This window comes from Cynocephalus volans, chromosome 2 (genome assembly GCF_027409185.1).
Source record: "Cynocephalus volans isolate mCynVol1 chromosome 2, mCynVol1.pri, whole genome shotgun sequence".
Lineage (NCBI taxonomy): Eukaryota > Metazoa > Chordata > Mammalia > Dermoptera > Cynocephalidae > Cynocephalus > Cynocephalus volans.
The window spans coordinates 67,935,493-67,960,673 of record NC_084461.1 but is presented as its reverse complement, the minus strand read 5'-3'; the positions used below and the strand labels follow the sequence as shown (position 1 = coordinate 67,960,673).

Below are 25,181 nucleotides of genomic sequence, written 5' to 3'. Positions count from 1 at the left end.
AACTTTACATTGAAACATCCTTAAAGATGAAATTCATACCTTCAACTATGCTGGACTTAGCAAGAAATCCTGAAGATGTTTTTAGAGCTCCATTGAATACTACAAAGCTTGCACCTGTCACTGATAAAGAAATAGAAAAATTATGTTTTAACCTGCTTTTTCTAATGTTATATATTTCTTAAATGCAGAATGTGGAGCACACACATTTTATCATCTTTTTTTGGTGGGGGAGAAGGGAAGACTGGCCAGTATAGAGATTGAACCCTGGACCTTGGTGTTCTCAGCACTATTCTCGAACCAACTGAGCTAACTGGCCAGCCAGTATGAACTTTTAAGTACACAATAAATGTATGTCCATACAACTTATATTAGAAAACTAATAAAAAACAAAGCAAAATTAAGATAAAATATTGCATAAAAATAATTTAATGTTTGTATCTTATAATTGATGGACTATTGTTTAAAATGTTTGTACCTGTGTAGTAAGGGTGTCGGAAATCAAACATTCACTACTGGTGATAGCATAAATCAGAACACTCTCTATGGAGCCCTAACTTGACAATTATCTATTAAAATTACATATAAGTGTATCCTTTGACACACCAATTCCACTTCTAGGAATTTATCCTACTGACAGGTTCAAATGTGTACAAAATGGCATGTGTACAAGGTTATTCACAGTAGCCTTTTTATAAATAGCCAAGGATTGGTAACAACTTATGTCTATCAATAAGGGACAGTAAAATGATGTACACATACAAAATGGAAAGTTATATGGAATGTGATAGCTCTTTATATACCAACACAGAATAATCTCCAAGACATATTAACAACAACAACAAAAAAAGCAAGGTGCAGAAAGGAACAAATATTATGACTTCTCTAAAAAAGTTGATGAAAGAGATGATATATGTGTGTATATTTGCTTGAATATACTTTAAAGGAAAAATGTCTCTGAAAGGATATACAAGAAACTGATAACATTGGTTTGGTTGCCTATGGGGAGGGTAAGAAGACAGCTGGGTGGTCAAGAGAGGAAAGGAGATTTTTCACTTTAAATATTTATACCTTTTTAATTTTAACTCATAAATATATACCTATTCAACAAATGAATATTTAAAAGTTGTTCAATTTTAATGACCCAAAACACTAATGACATGTTAAGTAAAAGAACACAATACAGAAGTGTAAATATCCACTATAAAATCATCTATTTACCATATATATTAATATAAGAAGGAAATACAGTAAAATGTCAACATGTCCATATCTTGGCACTTTTTTCTTTTACTACTTTTTAAAACATATTTTCTAAGTGTACTACATTACTTTATAGTCAGAGGAAAAATTTTACTAGCAGCCAGAATGTCAGACTATTTTAAATATGTTATTCTATACTATATTAATTTTATGGAATACTTACTTCCACTTAACTCTCAACTTGCTAGACCCTCTGCTGCAAGAGTTTGGTAATCACAGCAGTCATTGAGGCTACTGAGCCAGAGCTGATAGTAATGTCACTCAAAGATGCTGCTTACTCTGCCACCTTTACCATTTTTATATCCCCAGCTGCTAGTTTTATAAATTATTCTTCACTCTTTTCCACCCTGTGCTCCCCCAACTAAGAGTAGCTGGAGCAGAGAGTGAACAAATAGAAAAAACACCTCATTCAAGAGAGAAATTACTCAAAGTAAGGCTCCCATCCTATGGGATACACCAAACCTGAACATATTAAAAGGATTATAGTCTTCCAAATCTTTAAGCCTGATAGAAAAATGCAAATTAGAAGTGATTTTTATAATCTGTTATTTGTATAGCTGAAATTTTAAAGCAAACTATTTTATCACCATTGATTCAGCAAATAAGTAAAAAAATATATATACTTCTCCTTTGAAAGGAATGATATTAATTGAGGTGGTTTTATAAATTAGCACAAGGAACCATGACTCTCACCTTTTCTAGGATGGCTGGTAGCACTATTGGCTTGTGTTTGATAAACTCCATCATTCTGTATACAGACTAGATGAGAATCTGCTTCTGTACTAAAACTAGCTCCAATGCTGATGACATGCTCATTAGAAGAATTTATTACTTTCATTACCTGGAAAACAACAAAAACAACACGTGTTTAGAAACACTGTGAACATTTTATGCCTATTGTAAGCGTCATATTCCTGACCAGCTTCATAATTATCAAGCTTGGTCTGAACAACTCCCTGGGAATGTGATAGACACAAATGTTTTAAAATAAAATCACTTCAAATAATAGATAATACAGAAGCGGGCCCACTAGCTCAGTTGGTTAGAGCATGGTATTATAACACCCGAGTCCAGGGTTTGGAGCCCCATACTTGCCAGCTGCAAAAAAAAAAAAGATGAAAAAGTAGGATGAACAAATTCATTATTAGTAAACAAGTTTCAAAAGTAATGTCTATTGCCATAATATATTAGATAGTATAATTCAAAACAAAAAATTCAATTTGATGTAATTCTAAGAAACTGTAATGTTCAATAATTGTCTTTAAAATTTGAATAAAGAAATTATACTTACATCGCTGTATTTTTTCCGCGGTATTTTTATGCAGCTTTTTCCCATTTCCATGTGAATCAATAGCTGATCTATATTATGCAAAGTATACTGGTAATTTCGAAGGTCCTACATAAAAATAATCACATTTCCATAAGACCTAAACTATTATCTGTGAATATTTACCCATCCATTAAATCCTTTTTTAAGAGTATCCATTATTTTAAGACTTCTGACACATAACTATCAAAATGCCATCCAGAAAGCCAGTGTCAACAACAAATCCTTCCAGCTACTCACAACAGTAATAAAGAATATCATTCTCAAAAAGAATTTCATAGGGGGCTGGTCAGTTGGCTCACTTGGATTGAGTGTGGTGCTGATAACAGCAGGGTTCAGGGTTCGATCCCCACACCAGCCAGCCACCAAAAAAAAAAAGAAGAAATAGAGGAGATATCAAAAAGAATTTTGCAGCATTTGGGGTATTCTCCTCTCCTTCTGGTTATGGATCTTCCAAAATAGAAAAGCTCTTCAAAATAGACATGAATAAATGAAAGTGAGTCCACTGAAATATTTTTTTATGATAACAAGTCCACACAAAATTACAAAAATTATAGGTAAAAGGGACCCTCAGGCATCATCTAATTCAACCCTTCCTATTACAAATAAGGAAACTAAGGCCATAATGACTTATCAAACTTTTACTAAAGCTTCAACAACAATAGAGATCTGTGTAGAGGTCTCACATTATCTAACATGTAAGAACTGCAGTAGAATGAATCAAAAGCAACTAGAATTAGGTACACATAAATTAGGAGACAGGTTCTACAAAAGCCATTCATCAGAAACAGAGCCCATTTATTTTAAACTAATTAGTATTTATGGTAAATGAACTTTTATTATACCAAGTATGCCAAATTAAAATAGGGAAATATAAATGTGTGAAATTTGCTAAATAAATTTTTTAAGTAACAGTATAAGGACACTTAAAATCAATTACTCACAACAAGTAAGTTCATAATAGTGTGTCCTATTTCTCCAAAAAGAGGTTTTCGGCCTCTGATACTTGTTAAAGGAGTAGGATATGCTGTATATAAGAAAGGAAAACTGGTTACTATCAACACAAACCAAAAGTCTTAAATTTATTTACCTTTAATTCTCATTTTTCAAAAAAACATTGTGTATAAATACCATCCAATCAGTTTTTAAGAGAAAACGAGATCTGATAATAACCCTTACTGTGTATCTACTAGATGTTACATTGAACTGGGAACTTTACGTACGTTATCTTGTTTAAATCAACCCAGTGAGTAAGTGTGTCCATACCTATTTTATAGATGAGAAAATTGAGACATGGAGATTAATAAACTTGCTCATGGTGACTAAGCTAATAACTGGTGAAACAGATTGAAATTAGGCTTGCCTGATTCCAAAGCATTTCAACTTTTCATTACACATGTTTCCACAAAATTATGGGGGGTGGAAAATTATAACAGGCTAGACACCTATAAAAATCTGATAACTTAAAGAGAAATCAACATTGTGAAGATGTCCATCCTATCCAAAGCAATCTACAGATTTAATGCAATTCCATCAATATACCAATAACATTCTTCACAGAAATAGAAAAAACAATCCTAACATTCATATGGAACAACAAAAGACCCTGAATAGCCAAAACAATCTTGAACAAAAGAAAGTAAAGCTGGAGGCATCACACTTCCTGATTTCAAACTATATTACAAATCTATAGTAACAAAAACAGCATGGTACTGGCATAAAAACAGACATGTGAACCAATGGAACAGAATAGAGAACGTAGAAATCAACCCACATATTTACAGCCAACTGATCTTCGACAAGGGCACCAAGAACATACATTGGGGAAAAGACTGCCTTTTCAATAAATGGTACTGGGAAAACTGGATATCCATATGTAGGAAAATGAAACTTGATCTGTACCTCTCACCACATACCTAAATCAACTCAAAATGGATTAAAGACTTAAATATAAGACCTGAAACTTTAAAACTCCTAGAAGAAAACATAGGGGAAACACTCCAGGATTTAGGACTGGGCAAAGACTTTATGAATAACACCCCAAAAGTACAGACAACAAACAAAAAAATAAACAAATGGGATTACATCAAACTAAAACCTCCTGCACAGCAAAGGAAACAATCAACAGAGTGAAAAGACAACCCACAGAATGGGAGAAAAGATTTACAAACTATGCATGTGACTAGGGATTAATATCCAGAATATACAAAGAGTTTAAACAACTCTATAGCAAAATAAAAACACAAATAAGCCAATTAAAAAATGGTTAAAGGAGCTGAATAGATATTTCTCAAAGGAAGACATACAAATGGCTAAGAGGTATATGAAAAAATGCTCAACATCACTAATCATCAGGCAAATGCAAATCAAAACCACTTTGAGTTATCACCTCACCCCAGTTAGACTGGCTACTGTAAAAAAAAAACAGAATAACAAATGTTGATGAGGATATGGAGAAAGAGGAACCCTTCTGCACTGTTGGTGGGACTGTAAATTAGTACAACCATTATGGAAAAGAGTATGGAGGTTCCTCAAATAACTATAGATAGAACTACCATATGATCCAGCAATCCCACTACTGGGGATATATCTAGAGGATTGGAAATCATCATGTCAAAGGGATACCCGCACTCCCATGTTTACTGCAGCTCTATTTACAATAGCCAGGCAATGGAACCAACATAAATGTCCATCAATGGATGACTGAATAAGGAAACTGTGGTATAAATACACAAAGGAATACTACTCAGCCATAATAAAGAATGAAACTCTACCATTTGCGGCAACATAGATGAGCCTGGAGAAAATTATCCTAAGTGAAACAATCCAGGCACAAAAAGGGAAATACCACATGTTCTCACTCATAACCGGGAGCTGAATTCATAAACAAATGATAAAGAGAGACAGAGAGGAAGAAAGAAACAACAATCACAGTAATACATTGAACTTTTTGAAAGAGAGAAAAAACCCGTGGTTACTAGAGGTGGTAAAGGGGAGGGGAGGGGGAGACGGAAGGGGGCTAACGAGAAATTGGTTAACGGACACAAAGAATGATTGTGTATTGTAATGATGAATAAGCTAACTATCCTGATCTAACCATCACACATTGTACACAACTATTGAAAATCAACGTTGTACCCCACATGTATGTATAATAAATTATCTTAAAAATAATTTTTAAAAAAGGAAAGAGAAATACAAAGAATTAAAGACTTTCAAGGCATTTACAATTAATTTCCAACTGTGCCAATTTTATGAATGGTAGTAAACTTTTATAGTTCTTGGGTCAGCATAATAAAAGGAGCATAAAGAGCCAGAGAAACCAATGCAGAAAAGGGGAAGGAGAATAGGGTCTGTTGCCTAACTACTTTTTCTTTAGGTCACTCTAAAACACTGGACACCAAAAAGGGAAAGATATCTTGCTGGCAAAGCAGCAGGCACTCTGAAAGAAAATGAAAATGATAACAATGATGAAAAGCAGACACATTTTTAACCTTCAGTTCTCAGCTTTGGTCATAAGCAAACTAACCTTTCTAATACTTATTACACAAATGTAATTCCTTAAAATTCTAAGAAAACACCACATACCTGACATTATCTATATTAAAGATTTAAGTCACAGTAATCACATCCTTGCTAGCACAAACATATTTTGTAATTTTAAAAAGGGCAACTAAGTTATTTGGAGGAAAGAGTCTAGACTAGAAAAAAACACAAGATATTAGTGTTAAAAGACATTAAAATGATAAAGAACATGACTGAGGTAAATGTCAACTTTTATATCAACGAGAAAGCATCCTTTGTAATTTGATAGAGGTAATTTTATTTAAAACACTAATCTCAACAGGTTATGCCTGGAATGACATACTCAGAGTTACAAAGGGACCCATCTAATCCAACATTTAACGATATTCTAAATAAATGCTCTAACCATAAAAACACAGACAATCCCCATTTGAAAATTACTAATTTGAGAAGGTTATTTTCAGCCTGTAATCTTGGGACTTTAACTTTTGCCATTAGCTTTTCCATACATACATTATCGTTAACAAAATAAACACACACACACATCCAAGTTCATGTCTGAAGAGGCATGGGTACCAATAAATCAAAGTGCCGGTCAATCTAAAATCCAACAGAACAGAGAGCACTTAGAAAACAGCTGCTACTAATTCACTTCTATGTATAATTAATGATTTTCCCTCATCACCACTAAACAGCTATCACAGCTTTGTAGTTCCAACCCCTATGATCTTTTGAGAAGTTCCTCACATTGCTCCATGATTTTCTAATATGCAGTGTGAGAAAATAAGTTTTACTATCTAGAAGTGCTACTAGCCAAAACAGTGGCCATATTTATCAATTATATATTCTATGATTTGATTAGCTAGTATACTGCCCTAATCATCCACAAAAATAGCATTAAAATATTAATATCAACGACAAAATATTTGACTGAATGGATGAAACACTTGGCTCAGAATGAAATTTCTCTAACTCTTTGGTTTGCATAGTATAAAACCTGAGATGAAAATTAAATTTTGTTACTTTTTACACAAATTAATAGCATCACATATTTAAATCCTAAATGGTAAGGAACCTCCACTCACAAAATCAGAGTTTAATTAATTTTGCCAAATAACAGGGATTTAAATGAATATCTCACTGAACGTGTCCCTTCTGAAAGTAATGATCACTTTTATAACTTCTCTACATTTAATTGTCCTCCAAGAAAATACCTATTAAATTAGTTAGAATCGAATGCCTAAAATTTCATTAGATATAATGTACTGCACATGCAATAAAGACATTTTTTTAAAAAAAGCCAGGGATAAAGATATGGTGGGAATTCAAAAGTTTAACAATAGAAATGACTTTGACTTAGAAATAACCATATACATAAACCTGGACCATCACAGTTGTGTCAGAATCTCCAGTTATGTCAAGAGTAAATGTGTAAATACAGAAACACACATACATAAATGATATAGTCTACATCACTTTTGAGTGATAAACTAAATGTCAGTAATATAAAAATAAGAATAAAAAACTTCAAGCTTAGAAAAATTACAATCACTATTTTTAAGTACCTCATTCCTTAAAATTAATTAACTCTTAATTATAGTCAGCAACTAAAAGCAATAGCACTGATAATCCAAAAATTGTTTGGCTTCATGACGTAGACAAACTGAGAAGGCCAATAATTTACTTTCTTAATATATAGGCAACAAACTCTCAACAGTACAAGCTTTTAAGAAAACTTGCACAAGAATAATATTGTCAAAATTATGTTTTGTTCTGAAATTGAAAAAAAATTTTAAGTTAAGTTAATGCTTATATAATAATTTATGAACATCTAGAAACTTCATGTCATACCAAGGTTGTTTAGCTCAACTTGGTAGTACAAGAGGGTTGTTTTGAAATTTTAAAAGTATACCAAAACAAAAGTAGTTTCATTAATCCATTAAAAATTGATTTTCATGATTTCCCTGAAATTTTTTAATTTAAAAATAAATGTATATTTGAACCTACATATTTTCAAATATTTAACTTATTATTTGAAAACTTACCTTTAATTTAATTTAATTTAACTTATTATTCTAAAACTTACCTTTATATTCTGCACCCAATCTCAACATTAAACGCATAGGAAAAACCTTTGCCCAGGGAATCTCTAGCTTCTGGATAAGAATTCCACAAAGAAAAGGATTACTTGGTAATGGGAGATCATCAAGTTTCTGAAAAGTAGGTGTAATAAACAGGAATCCTCCATGATCCTTGCTATTGAGAAAACTCTCAGTAAAGGTAATATTATCCAAGTTTTCTATGTATTTTCCTGGAAATAAAATTAACAATTAAAAGATTTTAAGTTTTGTTATTGTTTTGAAGAAATGCTCTGAGTCTGAATGTCCCAATATAAACTTTCTTAAGTAAAGGAATGTACTTTCTTATTTCTACTCTTTTTGTGTGTGTGTGTGTGTGTGTGTGTGTGTGACCGGTAAGGGGATTGTAACCCTTGGCTTGGTGTCGCCTGCACCACGCTCAGCCAGTGAGCACACCAGCCATCCCTATATAGGATCCGAACCCGTGGCCTCGGCGCTCCCGAGGCATCTGTTGAATACCTTCTGGGCACAAAGCTCAGATACTCTTGGAAACTGGGGATTGTGAACAAAAATTGAAAATGTTTCCAACCATATATGCCTTTAAAATTTTCTCCTTACTGCATGGTCAGGTGAAAAATTGTCATGCCCTCCAATCTTACACAGACAGGAAGAAAATGATATAGATATATCATTAAAAAATTAAGGAGGCAGATTTGCCATTTTTAAAAAAAAAATCTGTGTATATTCACTAATCACATAAAATGCTAGATTTAAGGAGACTGAGAATAAAGATTAAGATCTTTAAGAAATCAGAAATTTCTTCACAAAATAAATCTTTAGAAGTTAGCATAGCCAAAAGCATAAATGTCTTTATCTAATTTATCTCCTATTCAGAAGAGTTCAAAATAAAATGCTATACCTTTTAGAGCATTGTTATATATGGTGATAAACAGTGTGAAGATGTCCTTAGGAATAGTATCTTCATTTGGCAAACATAACAATAGAATGACAATTTCTGCCTGTCCCAAGCCATGCAATCCATTGGTTGAGAAGTACCAATATTTGTCTGAGGAATCTTAAATGATAAAAGCATACAACTATAAATGTCAACTTCTACTCCAAAATAACTAAAAATAAACTGTTTTTCCCTGAAGCATAACTCTTCGAATTCCTCATTTTCCTAAAGTTCTCATAAAAACGTTAAACTGAATTGTATAAGGTTCATGTAAAAAAAGAATTATTATCTTATGGAGTCAATTAATAAATAACACTAAAATAAAAGATACACTAATGCTGAATGTTATGAGTAAGAATTAGGTTAGTTTCAAAGAGAATGAAAAGCTGACAGATGCATTATTAAGTAGTGAGGATTATTTATTATTGAGGATTATTTACTTCCTTACTTTAACTAGGTCACATTTTACTTAGCTTGAATTATTTAGTACCTTATTGATACTCAACCAGGATTCCTGCTTTTCTCAATTACCAAATTTCGATTTATCTAAAAGCTATAGGAGATACAGTCAATTGTATCAAGAGCATCAAAACACAGCTCAGCCATGACCACGACCATAACTTCAGACTGACTGAAGGATGCTAGTAATAACCTGTAAGCTAGTATTTCAAGTCCCATTGAATATAAACTTGCAAATTTTATTTACAGTCATATCTGGCTGAAAAAATCAATATCCACTGCTGCTTATTTTTCACTGTTGCCAGTCAAATCTAACCTGAAGATGTAATTACTTCAGAAATCCCTTTTACCAATTTAGCAAAGAAATATGAATCACTACTTACAAAATACTAACTTGACATTCACGAGTAGATTGGCATTTAGGACAAATGTAACAGGATGAAACCCTTCGCCTTGCAGAAGCAAAATGACCTGCTCATGAGATGGCTGTTCTTCTACTACAGGCACTAAATAATAAAATATATTAATCAGGATAAATATCCTGCTAAATATGCTGACAACAAAAAAAAGTATAAATCTGCCAAAGGCCTGATCAAATTTAAAAACAAAAGCAAACACGTTTCATAAAATCAACCAACACCCTGGACAACTGCTATATACTTATTTTTACTTTTCTATCCATGCAAAGTTACAATACTACAATATGTATAAATCTTCACGTATCATATAGAGTATATATACAATATGTTGATTAAACAGCATATTTATACAGTTTTAGCATCTTCAAAGTTTTAAAATAAATGCTTTTGTAAAGTGGATTCCATTTTGCTGGTCATTCTGATTATAATTCCTGAAATTTAAAAGTCTGTGGAAGTAGTCTAGACCCAAGTTATATATGCTGCTTGCTGCCATGTGCCTATATCAGAGACAGGTACCAAAAAAAAAAAAAAAACCCACACATATATAAGTATTTTTACATATATCACACATAAATATGTATTATGTATATTTTTATGTATATGTATATATATACATAAAAATATACATAATACATATATGTAAAAACACATATTTATGTATATATATCTGTATTTTTATATATGTGCATATAGAGAGAGACTATCTTGACAATCAATAGGGAAATAAGCATGACATGAAAAGGAGAGGGCTTAATGTATTTTTGCCCTTACAGCTAGGTTCACGAAATGGCTCCTACTGACAGTACAGAGATCCTGCTCCTGGTCAAGATGGTGGAACAGACAGTCCCCAGCATCACTATCTCCCACAAATCAACCAATTTACAACTATAAAAAAGCAACAACAGCCAAGCTGGGGCTGCTAGAGCTCAGGGGAAAAGGAGGAGAGACTTACAGAGTTCATGAAGGTGGGAGAAGCCATGATGAGAGAGAGAAAAAACCACTCTGACTATTTCATGCTGTGGCCACTTTAAGGCTGGAGTTGCTGAGTGCATGGAGCAGGCACCATCAAAAGCCGTGCCCTTTGGATGGAGTTGCTTGGAGTCAGCAGGGGAGAAGAGGGCCTTGGTGGAAGTGTTTGCAGCACCAGCGGTGGGGGAGATGGGCCCACTGGGAGAATACTGGGGCACAGCATGGTCAGCTGATCTGCCCCCCAATCAGCACAGGACCACTCAGAGGAGACTGGTCAGGAATACAGAATTGCTTGGGGTGCAGTTTGATGAAAAGACTCAGACCCCGATCGGAGTTTCTATACAACCCAGGTGCACCAGATCTCTGGAGAGCCAGAAGTACCTATAAAGTCAACCATTAAAACCTGAGCTGCACAAAAAGCCTTCCCTAGGGAAGCAGCAGCAAAGCAACAATTTAGCTAAACCACACAGCTCAAGTACTCGTCCCTATAGGAAGTTCTCCCATTTTAGAAGTAAGCAAAGGACAAAAAATTAGTTCCAGCCCAGGCACACTTCCAGCACCAAAAAGCATGCCAAAAACATCACTTTCATGTGTGTGGTCCACCGCAGCCACCAGAATAACCATGGCTGCCGCAAAAGCGGCTAGATGCCACAACCACCATGCAGATGGTCTGCCGGCCACTGGAGTGCACTGACACAAGGAGAGTCACCAGCAGAGACCAAGAAAAGAAGAAGATGTCTCTTTCCACAAAGCCCATTCCAGAGTGACATAAGAACCATCTGCTCTACAATATCATAGGGGGACCTGAACACACCTCTCAGCATTGGACAGATCATCTAGGCAAATAATCAACAGAGTAACCATTACTCTTTCAGAAGGAGAGAAGAAATCTAGGGTAATTAGAGGGGGGAGAAGGGTGGGAGAAGGGAATGGGGAGAGATTGGACTGGGGCATAAAGAATAAGTATGATTTGTAACAATACATACGCTAGTAATATTGATTTGATCAACATATCTCAACATTGAACCCCCAAAGTATGTATAATCAATTTGATTCAATAAAAATTTAAAAAAGAAAAAATAAAGAACAGAGATCCTAAGCTTCATTCTCCTACATTAACATGTAGAGAACCACTATTTCATATTTTGGGATGCAACATGATGCCTAGGATAACAAATGTCTATCCTAGGGAACCAACCCTCTAAGGTAGGAGCTAGCCACAGAATCTCCAGCTTGAAAAGGACCTTAGAGATCACCTAAGTTCTCTTCTTTACAAAGGAAACTGAGGCCCAAGGAGATTAAATAACATGCTTCAAGTCATACACATAATAGCAGATGAGTAACTAAAATTCCTAACTTTGTTATTCAATATAATACTTTTTGCTTTAGGTATCATACTGCTTAACGAACAAATAAACAAACAAGCAAACAAACAAAATTTACATGGAGTTAAAACTCTAATACAATGAAAACATTTCTCAGGGTAATGGAGTTTGGATGTGTTGTCCCCTCCAAAACTCATGTGGAAATTTGATCTCCAATGTGGCAGTGTTGGAAACTGATTGAGTCATGGGGGTGGATCCCTCATGAATGGATTAATGCTGTCCCTGGGGGAGGGGGGATTAATGAGTGAGTTCTTGCTCTATTAGTCCCCACGAGAGCTTGTTGCTTAAAAAGACCCTGGCACCTTCTGTCTTGCTTCCTCTCTCTTGCTTCCTCTTGCCATGTGATCTGCTTGTACCTGCCAGCTGCCTGCCACTTTTCCACCATGAGTAGAAACAGCCTGAGGCCTGTGCCAGATACAGCCGTCCCAGAATCGTAAGCCAAATAAACCTCTCTTCTTTATAAATTACCCAGTTTCAGGTATTCTGTTATAGCAACACAAAACGGACTAAAACACAGGGCTAAAAGTCTATGAGTTTCTCTACTGTATAGGACTTTGCCTCATTCTAAATTAGGGACCCAGATGTGATAAATGAATCATAAAAGTTCAAATCTTTTTACAATTTATTTTTATGTAATAAGACTTTTTATAAACTAAAGTTACCAGCCCTAGTACATATTATAACCAAATTGTCTAAGTTAAAAAAATGCATTTTATGTATCACAGACAAAATTCGTCAGTACATTCTTTTAAAAAAAATTCTTTTTAAATTTAAGTAACTGCTATCTTACCTGATCCCTTTTCTCCAGATGCAACCAGAAGTGGGGGCAAACTGTCCTCATCATTAGGCAGAAGACTAATCTTATTGCAAACATACTTGTCAATACCACACAGTAACCTATAATCTGAAATACTAGCAACAGGTAAATTGCTGTTAACTAAGATACCAGTAGCATTAGATGGTTCCTCAACTTCTGCAAAAACATCATCTAATGTAAAAGAACCAGAGGTAGGTAACCCCTCAGTCCCTGTGTATATAGATGGGTTTTCCACAGATGGAACCTGAGAAATAGGACTCCGAATTATCTCATTTCTTGTAATATCTCCTATCTCACTGTTCGATTTTTCCACTGTAGAAGAATGGGCATGATCCACTGAGTTTACTGTCTGTAAAATATGAAATAAAAAAATAAATCAGTTCATATTCTCTGTTCACCTGAAATGTTGGTCTCTATAGCTACTAAACATATCTTTTTAATAAGAATAAATATCCCTGTACTGGCCAGCCACCAAAAATAAAATAAAATAAAGAATGAAAACTGAAATGGACTCAGAAATTGTTCTGAAGTCAAATTTCCTGAAAAACATTACCACTTTGCTTCTTTAAATTCAGTAGTAGAAGGTATTAAGGAGCATAAGGTTTTAGCTTTACCACATGCTCAGTCGTTTACTCTAGGTATGAGGGTACTTCAAAAAGTTCATCGAAAAATGGAATTAAAAGATAATACAAATCTTTCCCTGAACTTTTTGAAGACTCCTTGTATTAATGACTTTAATATCATAGTCTGGAAAAATGAGGCAAAACTTCAGTATCCTGTAAAATCTTACACAGTGAGCAAGCTTAGTTCAACCGAAGGCTATCCCCTTCTTATGATAGCCAAAAAAGCCTTGGGTGGGTAGGGGGAAAGGAAAGGGAGGAACAGAGAGGAGGGGAGTGGTTAGAAAGCAAAGTGGTATTATATATGTATTCCAAAATTGTAACCCACCTGGAATAAACTACTCATCAAGTCTGGTTCAACAAAGCTCCTTTCTTTTTAGACTAACCAGAATCAATATTAAATGAGAACCATTTATGAACTCAAGTAATATTACTAGCCTTTTCAGAATTTTCATTTTGTTAAAACATTGATTGAGAGTTGGCAGTAAGAAACATACCTTTGGTAATTATGGTTACTTGTAAAATCTAGCTCATGAACTCCAACTGACAAATAGGATATGTTTATATGATATGTGAACTCCAACAGAGCAGATAAGTATCCATCTTGCCTAATGTATTTATCTAGGATCAACCAGGTGACTGACACAGAGTAGATGCTCAAAAAATATTTATTTAATGAATAAAACATTCCTAATTTGTGTATTAATACATTGAAGAGTATTTTGCTACTTTACATTGAGAGTTCTTAATGGTCTGGATTCCATATTATGTATCTTCTACTTAACACTTATCACATTTGTGTAAAAGCAAACATAAACATCACCATCAGACACTTTCCTGAATGTCTGAAAATCATTAAATAAATATTTGTCTAAATTAAATTACTAAATCTCATTTATAGTCCCTATACCAGTGGTTTTCAAAATGTGGTCTAGGTATCCCTGGAGTCCCCAAGACTCTTTCATGAAGTCAGTGAGGTCCTAGGATTTTCTTCATATGACTTATTGAACAACATATCATGACACACTGAATGTAGAAGCAGATGTGAGAATCTTATCTTCTATTAAGCCAGACATTAAAGAAACTCGCAAAAGTGTAAAACGATGCCACTCTTCTCACTAAACTCCTTTTGTTTTGAAAAAGTTATTTTTCACAAAAAATATTATTTCTATTAATGTAATGGGCTTATTATTTTTTAATAAATATATTTAAATTTCTCAATTTTAATTTTAATACAGTAATTACCAATAGGTATTACCCACATAACCTATAACTCTTTCAAATTCTTAATAACTTTTAAGAGTATATAGGGGTCCTGTGACCAAAAATATTTGAGAAACATTGCCTTAAACTGACATTAAAAAGAGTAAGATATAAAATATATTCACTACATCAATACTTTCCTTATTTTAGGAAGCTCAAAGTGATAAAAAGATAAGTACTCTAATAATCATACAAGGAATTATCTACAAAATAAAATTTTACTTAATTAATGAGTTATTCTTTAGATTCCTTACCATAGGCACATCAGGTAAGAGAGGACTCAAGTCTTCAGAACATCTTTTACTTCCATATGATAATTTTGTTGTATCTGCAACTTCACCATTGGGCAATATACCATCTGCAAACCATACTCTCTTCTGTTCTTTGGAGCACAGTCCTAGAATCAGATGAAAAAGTAAAGCAGTATAATTTGGCAATATTGCAATGATTTAATACCAAATGGGTCAGGAAATGGTTTTCAAAAGGCTTTTCTCTCAGGCTGCAAAGGCCAAGAGAAGTGTCTTTTTGTGATTCATCTACCCTGAGCAGAGTCTGTTTCTATCTAATTCATACAAAGGGAGCATATTAGACCAGGGGTGGCTCTGGGAATCACAAACTCTGAAGTGAATGGGAGAGATTACATCTTAAAGACACCGGGAGAAGATTTAAAACCTATATTATTGAGGCTAAGTTTCTAAGTGTGGAGTGGAGATTGAATAAAATTTTAAGCTTAAGACACAGTAGATCACAGCATGGAAGGTAAGAAAAGAAAAACATGAAGAACAGAAAGATAAAAGTCTAATAAAAGGAAACAGGATCACTTATGGATCAGAGATCATTTCTTACTTTTATTTAACAAGAGAGCATAACATGTTTTTGTTCTTATACTGTGGATACTGAACTTTATTAATATTAATATTTCCTCCCATATTTGGAAGAAATAACTAGATATTTTCTTTTGTTATAAAGCATCCACAGAGGAAGGTTGTGAAAATCTGTGCCAGATGATTTCAGAACGACATGAAAAAATCAAAAGTTCAACATCTACCCTTCCAGAACACAACAGATAACATTTAAGAAATTGGAATCATATGAATATTTCTGCAATATGAGTGGACATTATTATATAATGTATCTTTCCTGTATTTGCAACATTTTTATAGTAATTTAGGTTGCCAATATAAGAATATGTAAATATTTTAAAACACAAATTTATTCACTTTTAGAGCAATAACATACAATCATATATGTTGAATCCCCTTAGTTCAATTATAATAAATGGAAAATAGCTACTGAGTGATAAACTATGGCCCAAAATAATTCTCAGAAGGATCCAAATTTGCCTTTAACTGACATTTACAGTTATTCTAGCATGCTACAGACTAATAGTTCATGTTTCAAAATGTACATGGGCTTTACTCAAGATCCTAAATGATGATAGGTTATAAAGATGAAGATATAACTCAGGGATTTAAAAATGGATTTAAAAAGCATTTTATCATTGTGGGAAAATATACAATTAAAAAATAGATTTTTTTTTTTTTGGACCAGTAAGGGGATTGGAACCTGTGGCTTGGTGCTGTCTGCACCACGCTCAGCCAGTGAGTGCACCGGCCATCCCTATATAGGATCGAACCCACGGCCGGCCATCCCTATATAGGATCGAACCCATAGCCTCGGCGCTACCAGCTCTGCACTCTCCCGAGTGAGCCACGGGGCCAGCCCTAAAAATAGATTTTTAAGGAAAAGGAGATACATCAATTATTTACCTATTATCTCTCAAATCCAAGCCCACCCTTCTACACGGTGCTCGTTAATGCCAGGCTGGAAGTCTGGAAAGTGCAATTCCCAGGCTTCCTTGCTAGCTGGTTTTGGTCATGTTTTGCCAATAGTAGGCACAGGTGGGAGATCAGAAAGTGAGGGAAAAAAAGAAAGAATTCTTTCTGTTCCTAGTTCCGGCCAGGATCATTGCAGCAGCAGCACGACTGGATTTAGCTGCATGTCCTATGATTTTCAGTACTCCTAACATTAACCCTGGAACTCTTCTTCAGTCATCTGAGCACAACTCTAGGAGGCCCCTTGATGATTCCAGCATTTGCCACTCAGTGATTCCCCAGAGGTCACAGCACCAGCCATGTGGTACTCTAACCCCTGGCTCCTAGCCCCTCCTGGTACCCCTGCACTGAGTTCTAGTTATGCTTCTCCCGTTTTGTTGCCCCAACCCTACTGGTGGTGATTGCTTCCTGCAGTTACTAATCTCTCACATGCCCTTGTTACTCTTTCAGTCTTCCAACATACATGTGCAATCAATTGCTTATATTAAATCCTTCCTAGTATCTTGTCTGGTTTCTCTTACCTGACTAGACTCTGACTACACTAGGCAATTCCCATTTTAATAATTTATCTTTAGTTTAAGACACGGCATTTTCTTCTAGTTACCTTCAACACTTGGTTGCTTAAGTGCTGAGATTGGCAAAGTTGTGGGTGAAGGTATACTGGATGTTTGGGTCTCCTGAAGAGGCTGGACAGTACCACATTCATCAGAATGATTAGATTTAAGATTAGAACCAGTTGGACTCATCATCCTCTCAAATGCCTGAGCTATAAAGGGGGAAACAATAGTATTAAAATCTTAGCTATTTTTGAACTTCAAAGTAAATTACCATAAAGTCTCATTTTAAAGTTGTAAGGAGAAAAATAAATGGCTGATTAAGAAAAAGAAGTGGCACTTGGCAAAGATACTGTCTGAGTAACTAGCACAGGCTCCTAACTTTAGTTGACAGCACTCCACTTTGATAAGCTACCAATGAGTTACTTCAATATTATATTTGGCATATGTTTGATATCTATTGCAGAAAATAATCCTTACTTAATATGACTGTCTCTGTTTTTGCCCTTGTACCTCTATTTCCAACATAGTTCAGAGTAATTCTTCTAGACATAAATCATAACTCATCATTCCTCTGTTTAAAATCCTTTAATGGCTTCCTGACAGGAGGGAAAATTTAAGTTGTTACAGTGGCTCACAAGACCCTACATAGTCTGCATGCCTACTTCTTCCACCTTCCCAGTTACCTGTTTGACCTCATCTCTCACTACAATTCCACTCACTCACTATGATCCAGCCAGCCAGGCCACCTTGTTCTTCAACAAGTTAAGCAACGACTCCCCTAGCTTAGCGTCTTTGTTCTTATTATTCCTTCAAACTAGAATGTCCTTCCCAAAGATACTCACACAGCTTTATTCTCTCACTTCCTTCAAGTCTCTGTTCACATGTCATATTATTATAAAGCCTTATTCTGACCACCTTACAAAAAATATTGTCTCTTACCACTAATCTGTTACTATCTATCCCTCTTACACTTTTTCATTTCCATTTAGAGTACTATCACCATCTGATATTTTCTTTGCTTATTATCCATTTCTCCCCACATTTGTAAGCTCCACGAGAATAGGGCGTCTATTTTGTTCCCAGATGGAGCTCCAGAATGAAAAACAGTGCCTGAATATTGCTAAATGATTTTTCATCCCGAAAACATGGAATAGCACTGGTAAATCTCCCTTCAGCATTTTCCCAAATTGATCTGTTATCAATGCTGCCACTGCCAAAATAATCTTCTTCAAGTGCCACTAAATGATAGCACTAATCAAGTGAAATATAAACATCTTACTCTGGGTCTCAAAGTAATTTCCAACTTGCCCCAAATATACCTAATGACATTCACATGCTTCTTTGAAAGTCATACAATCTCAGCACAACTTTCTCATTAGCCATAATCTCTATTCAAACTATCTTTTTCTTCCATTACTTCATGGAATGTGTCTCACAACCCTTGAACTATCTTTCTCCTCTTATTTAATAACATTATTTTAAACAATCACTTCTCTCATTTTCAACCCTAAAGCTGATGTTAAAGTAACTTTTATTTATGCTTTCTTGTGGTAGATAAGATAATGATAAATAGCACTATAAACAAAGCTGTATAGTATAAGAAATAAAAATAGAGTAAATAAAACAGAACACTAAATAAACTTATTCCACAGTATTTTCTTTGATAAACCAAAGCTTGATCTCAGTATCCAACTGAGTCTGTTTAATGACCATATCTTCTCCCCTCTTGGACACTTAAAGTCCGAATATGTCTGAATGCTCACCCAAAAATCTGACCTGTCAACTCAAATAACGTTTCAAATCTTCATGACTGCTTTATTTTTTAATAAAAAGGTGGGGGAGATAATTATGTGGGAGCTTGCTCTAAAATTTCTGAATTTTAGCAAATTGCCTTGGCACCAGCAGCCATCTTCTAGCCACTAAAACAGCTTTAAAAAAGAGCAAAACAACTGTAAGCATATAAACTAACCTCTTCATAACAATGGTGGTAACACAGAAATATAAAAAGATTTACACTCTATTATCTTCCAGAGCAGAGGTCAACAGCACAGAGTAAAACAGCTTACCTCAGGCTAACAGACTCACATCAGAGCTTTTTGGAGAATTGCTGAAAAAATTTATCTTCATTCAAAAGAGAAAAACAAATTATTATCAGGTATTTATTTTCCTGGCTAACAGGAAGCAGTGCCTGAGCTAGTGCGCAGGTCTGTTCAAGGCCCAAGTAATATTTGCTGGGAATTAAACTGTCAACGAATCTTTGAAAATGCCAAGAAATACTCAAAAGACCAAACATGTATTTGGGGGAGAAAACCCAACATAAAACACACATCTACATACACACAACATGTGAGAACTTAAAGACGACCATCAAGACTATTGCTGATAATGATAGCTAGCTAGAGAGCCAGAGAAACAATGAGAAGCGCACACACACAAAATTTAAATTGAGAAGGGGAAAAAAAAATACAAGATAAAAATATGCAGTGTGGCAGTCCTATGAATGTATAAAATCATAAATATTATTACCTTATCTTTTATCCTCATTTTAGGATGCTATTTTCTAAAGGGTGGGAACTATTATCTTGCCTTATGCTATTGATATATAATATTGAGTACTATTTTATTGGTAGGTATTCTATAAATGTTCAGATTAGGATGGTGAAGATGACAGTGATGATGACAAAAACAAATAGGCAGATGAAATGCAGCATTTGGGGACTTGGTACCTGTTAAAAGTTAATGAACTGCCACTCCAGAAATTGAATGCTTCCTTTCCAGACTGGTAGTATTAATTGTGAGAGTGGAACAAAAAGAAGAGAAACCAAGCCTTGGGATGTCTCACCTAAGCCAGATAAGTCAACACTAGGTCTTTGCCTTAAGAAAATAAAGAAGTTTATCTTTGTCACAATCCACTTGTTTTTAAGATATATTCAATTACTGCAAGAAAATATGTCAGGTAATACTCACCTTTACTAATGGTCTCATAGCAGACTACACATACTCTTGCTTCCTTTTCTAAGTACTGCAGTTTACACTTCCTATTACAACAGACACCACAAAATACCTATAAAGAATAAAATACCAAATTCATTTTTGTTTCAATCATACTTATAACTACTAGAGGCAGGGGGAGGAGAGGCCCCAAACCTAATTAACCAAAACCCATTTTCCTTATATATAACTCATTTTTCTAATCACCATAATTGTAAGTAGCATTCTTAAATGATTCTCTTTTTTCACTTAAGTGAGGCTTCTGTAATTTAAAACCATATCTCTTATAAGAATTCCTTTAAATCCATTCTGTTAATTGGAAAAAACTTTCTTTAATGAATAAGTTTATAATTTAAAGAACTTTTTGTAGTTCCTTATTTAAAGCTTTTAAAAGTAGAATCTTGTTTTGTTAAAAATGGGTAGGATTGATTTGAATCCAACATATTACTGAAAAATGCTGAATAAAAAATGCAATGTTATTTCTGTAGGCAATCCTTGGAGTTTATAGATGATCTTTTCACCCTTTGTTATAAAATAGTCAAAATGCAAATGAGGTCAGCTTCAGTATTCTGAGCTTTGTGCAAGCCAAGTTGCTTTTCAGTGTTTCCCTGGGCATCGATCACAACACTAGGTGCAGAGTAGTCTTGCTAATAAATAATCAAGAACAAAGAGTGATCCAACTAAATTTGGAGCATCTGATATGTGAATATTAGAGGGATAAGAACATGTACCCTTTAAATTTCACAAAAATTGGTAATTAAATGTTTCTCATTTATCAGCAAGTAATTAATAATATCCACAACATGGTGACATTTATTCAACCATCAAGCAAAATCACAATGCTTTATATTGTTTAGTTTTATGACTGGTAGGTGAAAAATGCTGATTTTAAACTAACTCAATCTTATAATCATCTGTTAATTAGCCTTTTCTGTCACATTAGATTTCATTTAAAATGTCTCAGAAGAATAAAAGACTTAAAGATTTTTATAACTTACTTTTCCACATGCTCGGCAGTGGTGTCGCCGTTTTGTAAAAGTAAATTTGACTTGGCAGTTCATACAGTTTGGAGCTTTTGAATCAGGAACCCAAGTAGGTTGTTTCTGGCCCAAAACCAAGGCTTCCTTGCAAGTGTTTTCAGGTAGAGAATCTTCGTTTGCAGTTACAAAACTGGATCCACCTTCAAAATTACTTTCTATATCAATGTAGTTAGAGTTAAAGCTAACCTGAGAATCAGTTACAGAATCTGTAGTACAAGTGGTTGGAGCAATGGTATTCGCTATGCTGGGCTCACTTTCTGGCATATTTGGAACATCCAGTTTATTCAGTTCCTTTGAACTTCTCCTTCTTGATGGAAGATTAAACAATTGCTTAGGTCTGGCCCCTCCAACATGAACAGATTGACTGTCAATATCAGAGACTAGTAATTCATTTGTAATCTCAGACTTACTGGTAGGTAACTCTTGTTCAACTGGAATTGTGCTTTCTTCCCCTAATGAAAGGCCACCTTTTTCTACTGTATTTTGCTTATCAACTGTTCCACATATATTAATTCCATGACTTTCTGCAGTAGCTCCTGCTTCAGCATTGAAATACATATTATTGATGTTTCCATCATTTAAGCCTTTTGTATCTATTAGATTCATTTGAGATTTTGAGTCATTAACATTTTCTTCAAAAGACTTTATGTTAGTGGTCTGAAGGTACTGTTCTGTCAGAAAGGCATCAAGTTCAGCATCACTAATTAGTGTGCCAGTTTTCATGCCTTCATCGATATTAAAGTAATCTAAGTCTTGCCCATTCACACTGTTGCTTGAAAAAGTTAGACCTTTGCAACAATCTGGAGACTCTGGGGCATTAGCACCAGAAAGCTCTGTTTGAGATTCTGCAGCTACAGAAGAATTGGTGTCATCAGGGTAATCCAAAGATTCAACTCTGATAACTGCCTGGTCAGAATCTACCTTGCTATCTCCCATCTTTTCGATTAATGGCTGAAGTATGTCTTTACATTTTTCCTGTTTTGAAAGATCAGTCTCCTTGAATGGTTCCCCACCTAGAATAACACTCTTCTGTATTTCTTCATGCATAATCACTGCATCTTGTATATTATCTTTCTGTTCATTCTGAGGAAAACAAACACCATGTGCTTTACTTTCAATTAATGATCCACAGAAAGACCCAGATAGTGGAAGACAGGACAATGAGGAGTGTGTATCTTCACTTGAAACACATAAAGTTGAAGAGGAATCTTGGGCTGTATCATTATCTTTAAGGTCTAAATTTCTTGAGTCTTTTGCAGATTGTTTTATAAATACAGCAGTCCTATCTTCCTCAAAGGAAAAGTCAGGTAATCTGAAATTTTCATCCTTTGAATTTGAATCATTTAAGTATAAACCTTCACTTTTTGGAAGACCGTGAGGCAAAGCACTTGTGCTGCCTCCTTCTTTTAAACATTCTGTGGCAGTTTTGACAGCCACATCTACCTCCTCTTTTACCAAACAGTCATCATCTTTAAATAATTCACATGGCTGGCTCTTGTGTTGTAGGTTATCTTTGACATCAAACATTTTGGAACTTTGAGTCAAAGCAGATGACATGTTAAAATCAACAACTGGTTCTAACTTGTTAAAGATCTTTTTATCCTTTAAATTTTCTGCTTTGCTGCAATTACAAGAATCTGAAAGTGTTGTGTCTATTTTTACACCCAATGCTTTGGTTTCACTAATTTCTCTATTTTTTAGTTCGGAGTTAACATCATTCTGTTCTTCTCTGACAGTATTACTACCATGGTTTGTTGGAGAAACACAGAGAGTATTTGACACAGAAGATAAATCCAATCCAATCAAAGAATCTGCATTAGACTTAAAATCATCTGGCAATAATTTTTTAATATCTTCTTCACTATTAGTTGCATGAACTAAGTTACCCATGTCACTTATCAAATCACAGACAGGTTTACTACATCGTCCCATATATAAAGGCTGGATTTCGTCTGAAGTATCACCATCCACAGAAGAAAGGAGATCAAGTCCTGTTACATTTTTTTCATTTTGTATAGAAGTTAGTCCCTCAAGTGTTTTTTCATTCAGGGAAATCTCATTTGTTTCAGAGCATGTTTCTGATGAGGCACAACTATTAATGTATTGTTGGTCCTTTGGTAGCAGTGAAGTTAGCTGTGAGGAAGCCAACTCTAAAGAAACTGAACGGTGGTTAGAATCATGTGCATTTTGTGCATCTTGGAGATAATCTTGTTCATCTAATTAAAAATAGACATAATGATATTCAGGAGACCCAAATTAAATTAAAATTATTGTAAAGATATTACATTTTCTTAGACTTCTAAACTATATAAACTTTTTTTAAAGACCATAGATAGATTACCCTTTTACAAAATGATAATAGCCTCTAAAACTATTTTTATTTGCCTTTAAAGTACTTTCTCGTTTTTACTTTTGAATGAGAAGTCATAAAATGATAGAAATTCCATTCAAAATAACTCAGTTGCACTATAACAACCAGATTAAGAAAGAGCTGAAAAAACAATTTAACTTCTTTTTCTGCCCTCTAGTTTCATCTGAGGAAAATACCATCTCTCATAGTAATAAAATATCAATTTATGTAGAGCTTTCAAGATGCTTTAAGCTTGCTCATATGTTGGTTTAAGAGTTCTTTTTGCAGCTAAATTTGTATCTGAAATCTGATGTCTAGTTGCCTTACTTTTATTTCTGGCTAGTAATGAATAAACTAATAATAAGTGAACTTTTTACAGAAGATAACAATGTGACCAAAATTGATATCAAATTTTCCTAAGAGTACTCTATACCTGAGATAAGTGAATTACAGATATTTTAAAATTCCATCAATGGCAAAAATGGAAAACCAACAAACCTGGGTTCTGCTCAAAATCATCAAGGAGTTTGTCCAAGTCATTGACAGCTGCTTTAAAATAACTGTCCATCCTATCTGTAGACTTACTTAGAATTTAATTCTTGTATGCCTAGAAAATAAAAAGTAAGATATTTCATTTAATCCTCTAAGATATTAATATTGTGCCTTCTAGTTCATGCTAGTTAACATAGTCAGGAAATAGACATAGAAATAAAATTTAATGAGTACTGCTTTGAGGAATCTACAATTTTAGTTGAGGAAATTGCCTCTCTATATAAAATTATATGAAAACCAACTCTAACAACATAACATCTGCATACAAAAATAAATTTTAAAACACATCTAAATAACTCATGGGTCAAAGAAGAATTCATGATGGAAAACTAAAAATACTTATAAATACTACATATAAAATAATATTAAATATACTACGTATAAATTAAAATACTACATATAATCTCATCACCAAATGGGATTTATCCAAGTATGCCAGGCTGGTTCCACATTTGAAAATTAATCAATGTAATCCACCACACCAACAAATCAAAGAAGAATTGTCATATAATCATATCAACTGATGCAAAAAAGGATTTGACAAAACCCAATACCTATTAATGATAAAAATTCTCAGCAAACTATGAGTAGAGGTATACTTCATGATGAGAAACTGCCTTCCCTCAAAGATTGGGATCAAAGAAAGGATGTCTTCTCTCACCACTTCAATTCAATGTGATACTGAAAATCCTAGCTAGTGCAATAAGACAAAAGGAAAAAAAAGATATACTGTTTGGAAAGAAAGAAAGAAAACTGTCTCTATTGGCAATGACATGATT

The 25,181-nt window shown here is 34.2% G+C and overlaps 1 protein-coding gene across 4 annotated transcripts in view; it reads right to left on the bottom strand.

Annotated features, from left to right (window-relative positions):
- ZFYVE16 (zinc finger FYVE-type containing 16) overlaps nucleotides 1-25,181 on the bottom strand; it is a 65,600-nt gene that overhangs the window by 23,803 nt on the left and 16,616 nt on the right. For 3 of the 4 annotated variants that reach the window (XM_063086188.1, XM_063086186.1, XM_063086187.1), the window contains 13 exons: nucleotides 24,349-24,457; nucleotides 21,459-23,716; nucleotides 20,437-20,533; nucleotides 17,517-17,678; nucleotides 15,332-15,474; nucleotides 13,168-13,543; nucleotides 9,988-10,110; nucleotides 9,110-9,265; nucleotides 8,199-8,423; nucleotides 3,532-3,614; nucleotides 2,552-2,656; nucleotides 1,954-2,101; nucleotides 40-120 (listed from right to left, as the gene is read on the bottom strand). In XM_063086188.1, coding sequence (XP_062942258.1) covers nucleotides 40-120; nucleotides 1,954-2,101; nucleotides 2,552-2,656; nucleotides 3,532-3,614; nucleotides 8,199-8,423; nucleotides 9,110-9,265; nucleotides 9,988-10,110; nucleotides 13,168-13,543; nucleotides 15,332-15,474; nucleotides 17,517-17,678; nucleotides 20,437-20,533; nucleotides 21,459-23,716; nucleotides 24,349-24,418 — 4,027 coding nt within the window. In that variant the 5' untranslated portion in view covers nucleotides 24,419-24,457. The remainder of the gene's footprint in view (nucleotides 1-39; nucleotides 121-1,953; nucleotides 2,102-2,551; nucleotides 2,657-3,531; nucleotides 3,615-8,198; nucleotides 8,424-9,109; nucleotides 9,266-9,987; nucleotides 10,111-13,167; nucleotides 13,544-15,331; nucleotides 15,475-17,516; nucleotides 17,679-20,436; nucleotides 20,534-21,458; nucleotides 23,717-24,348; nucleotides 24,458-25,181) is intronic. The other variant, XM_063086189.1, reaches the window with a different exon arrangement.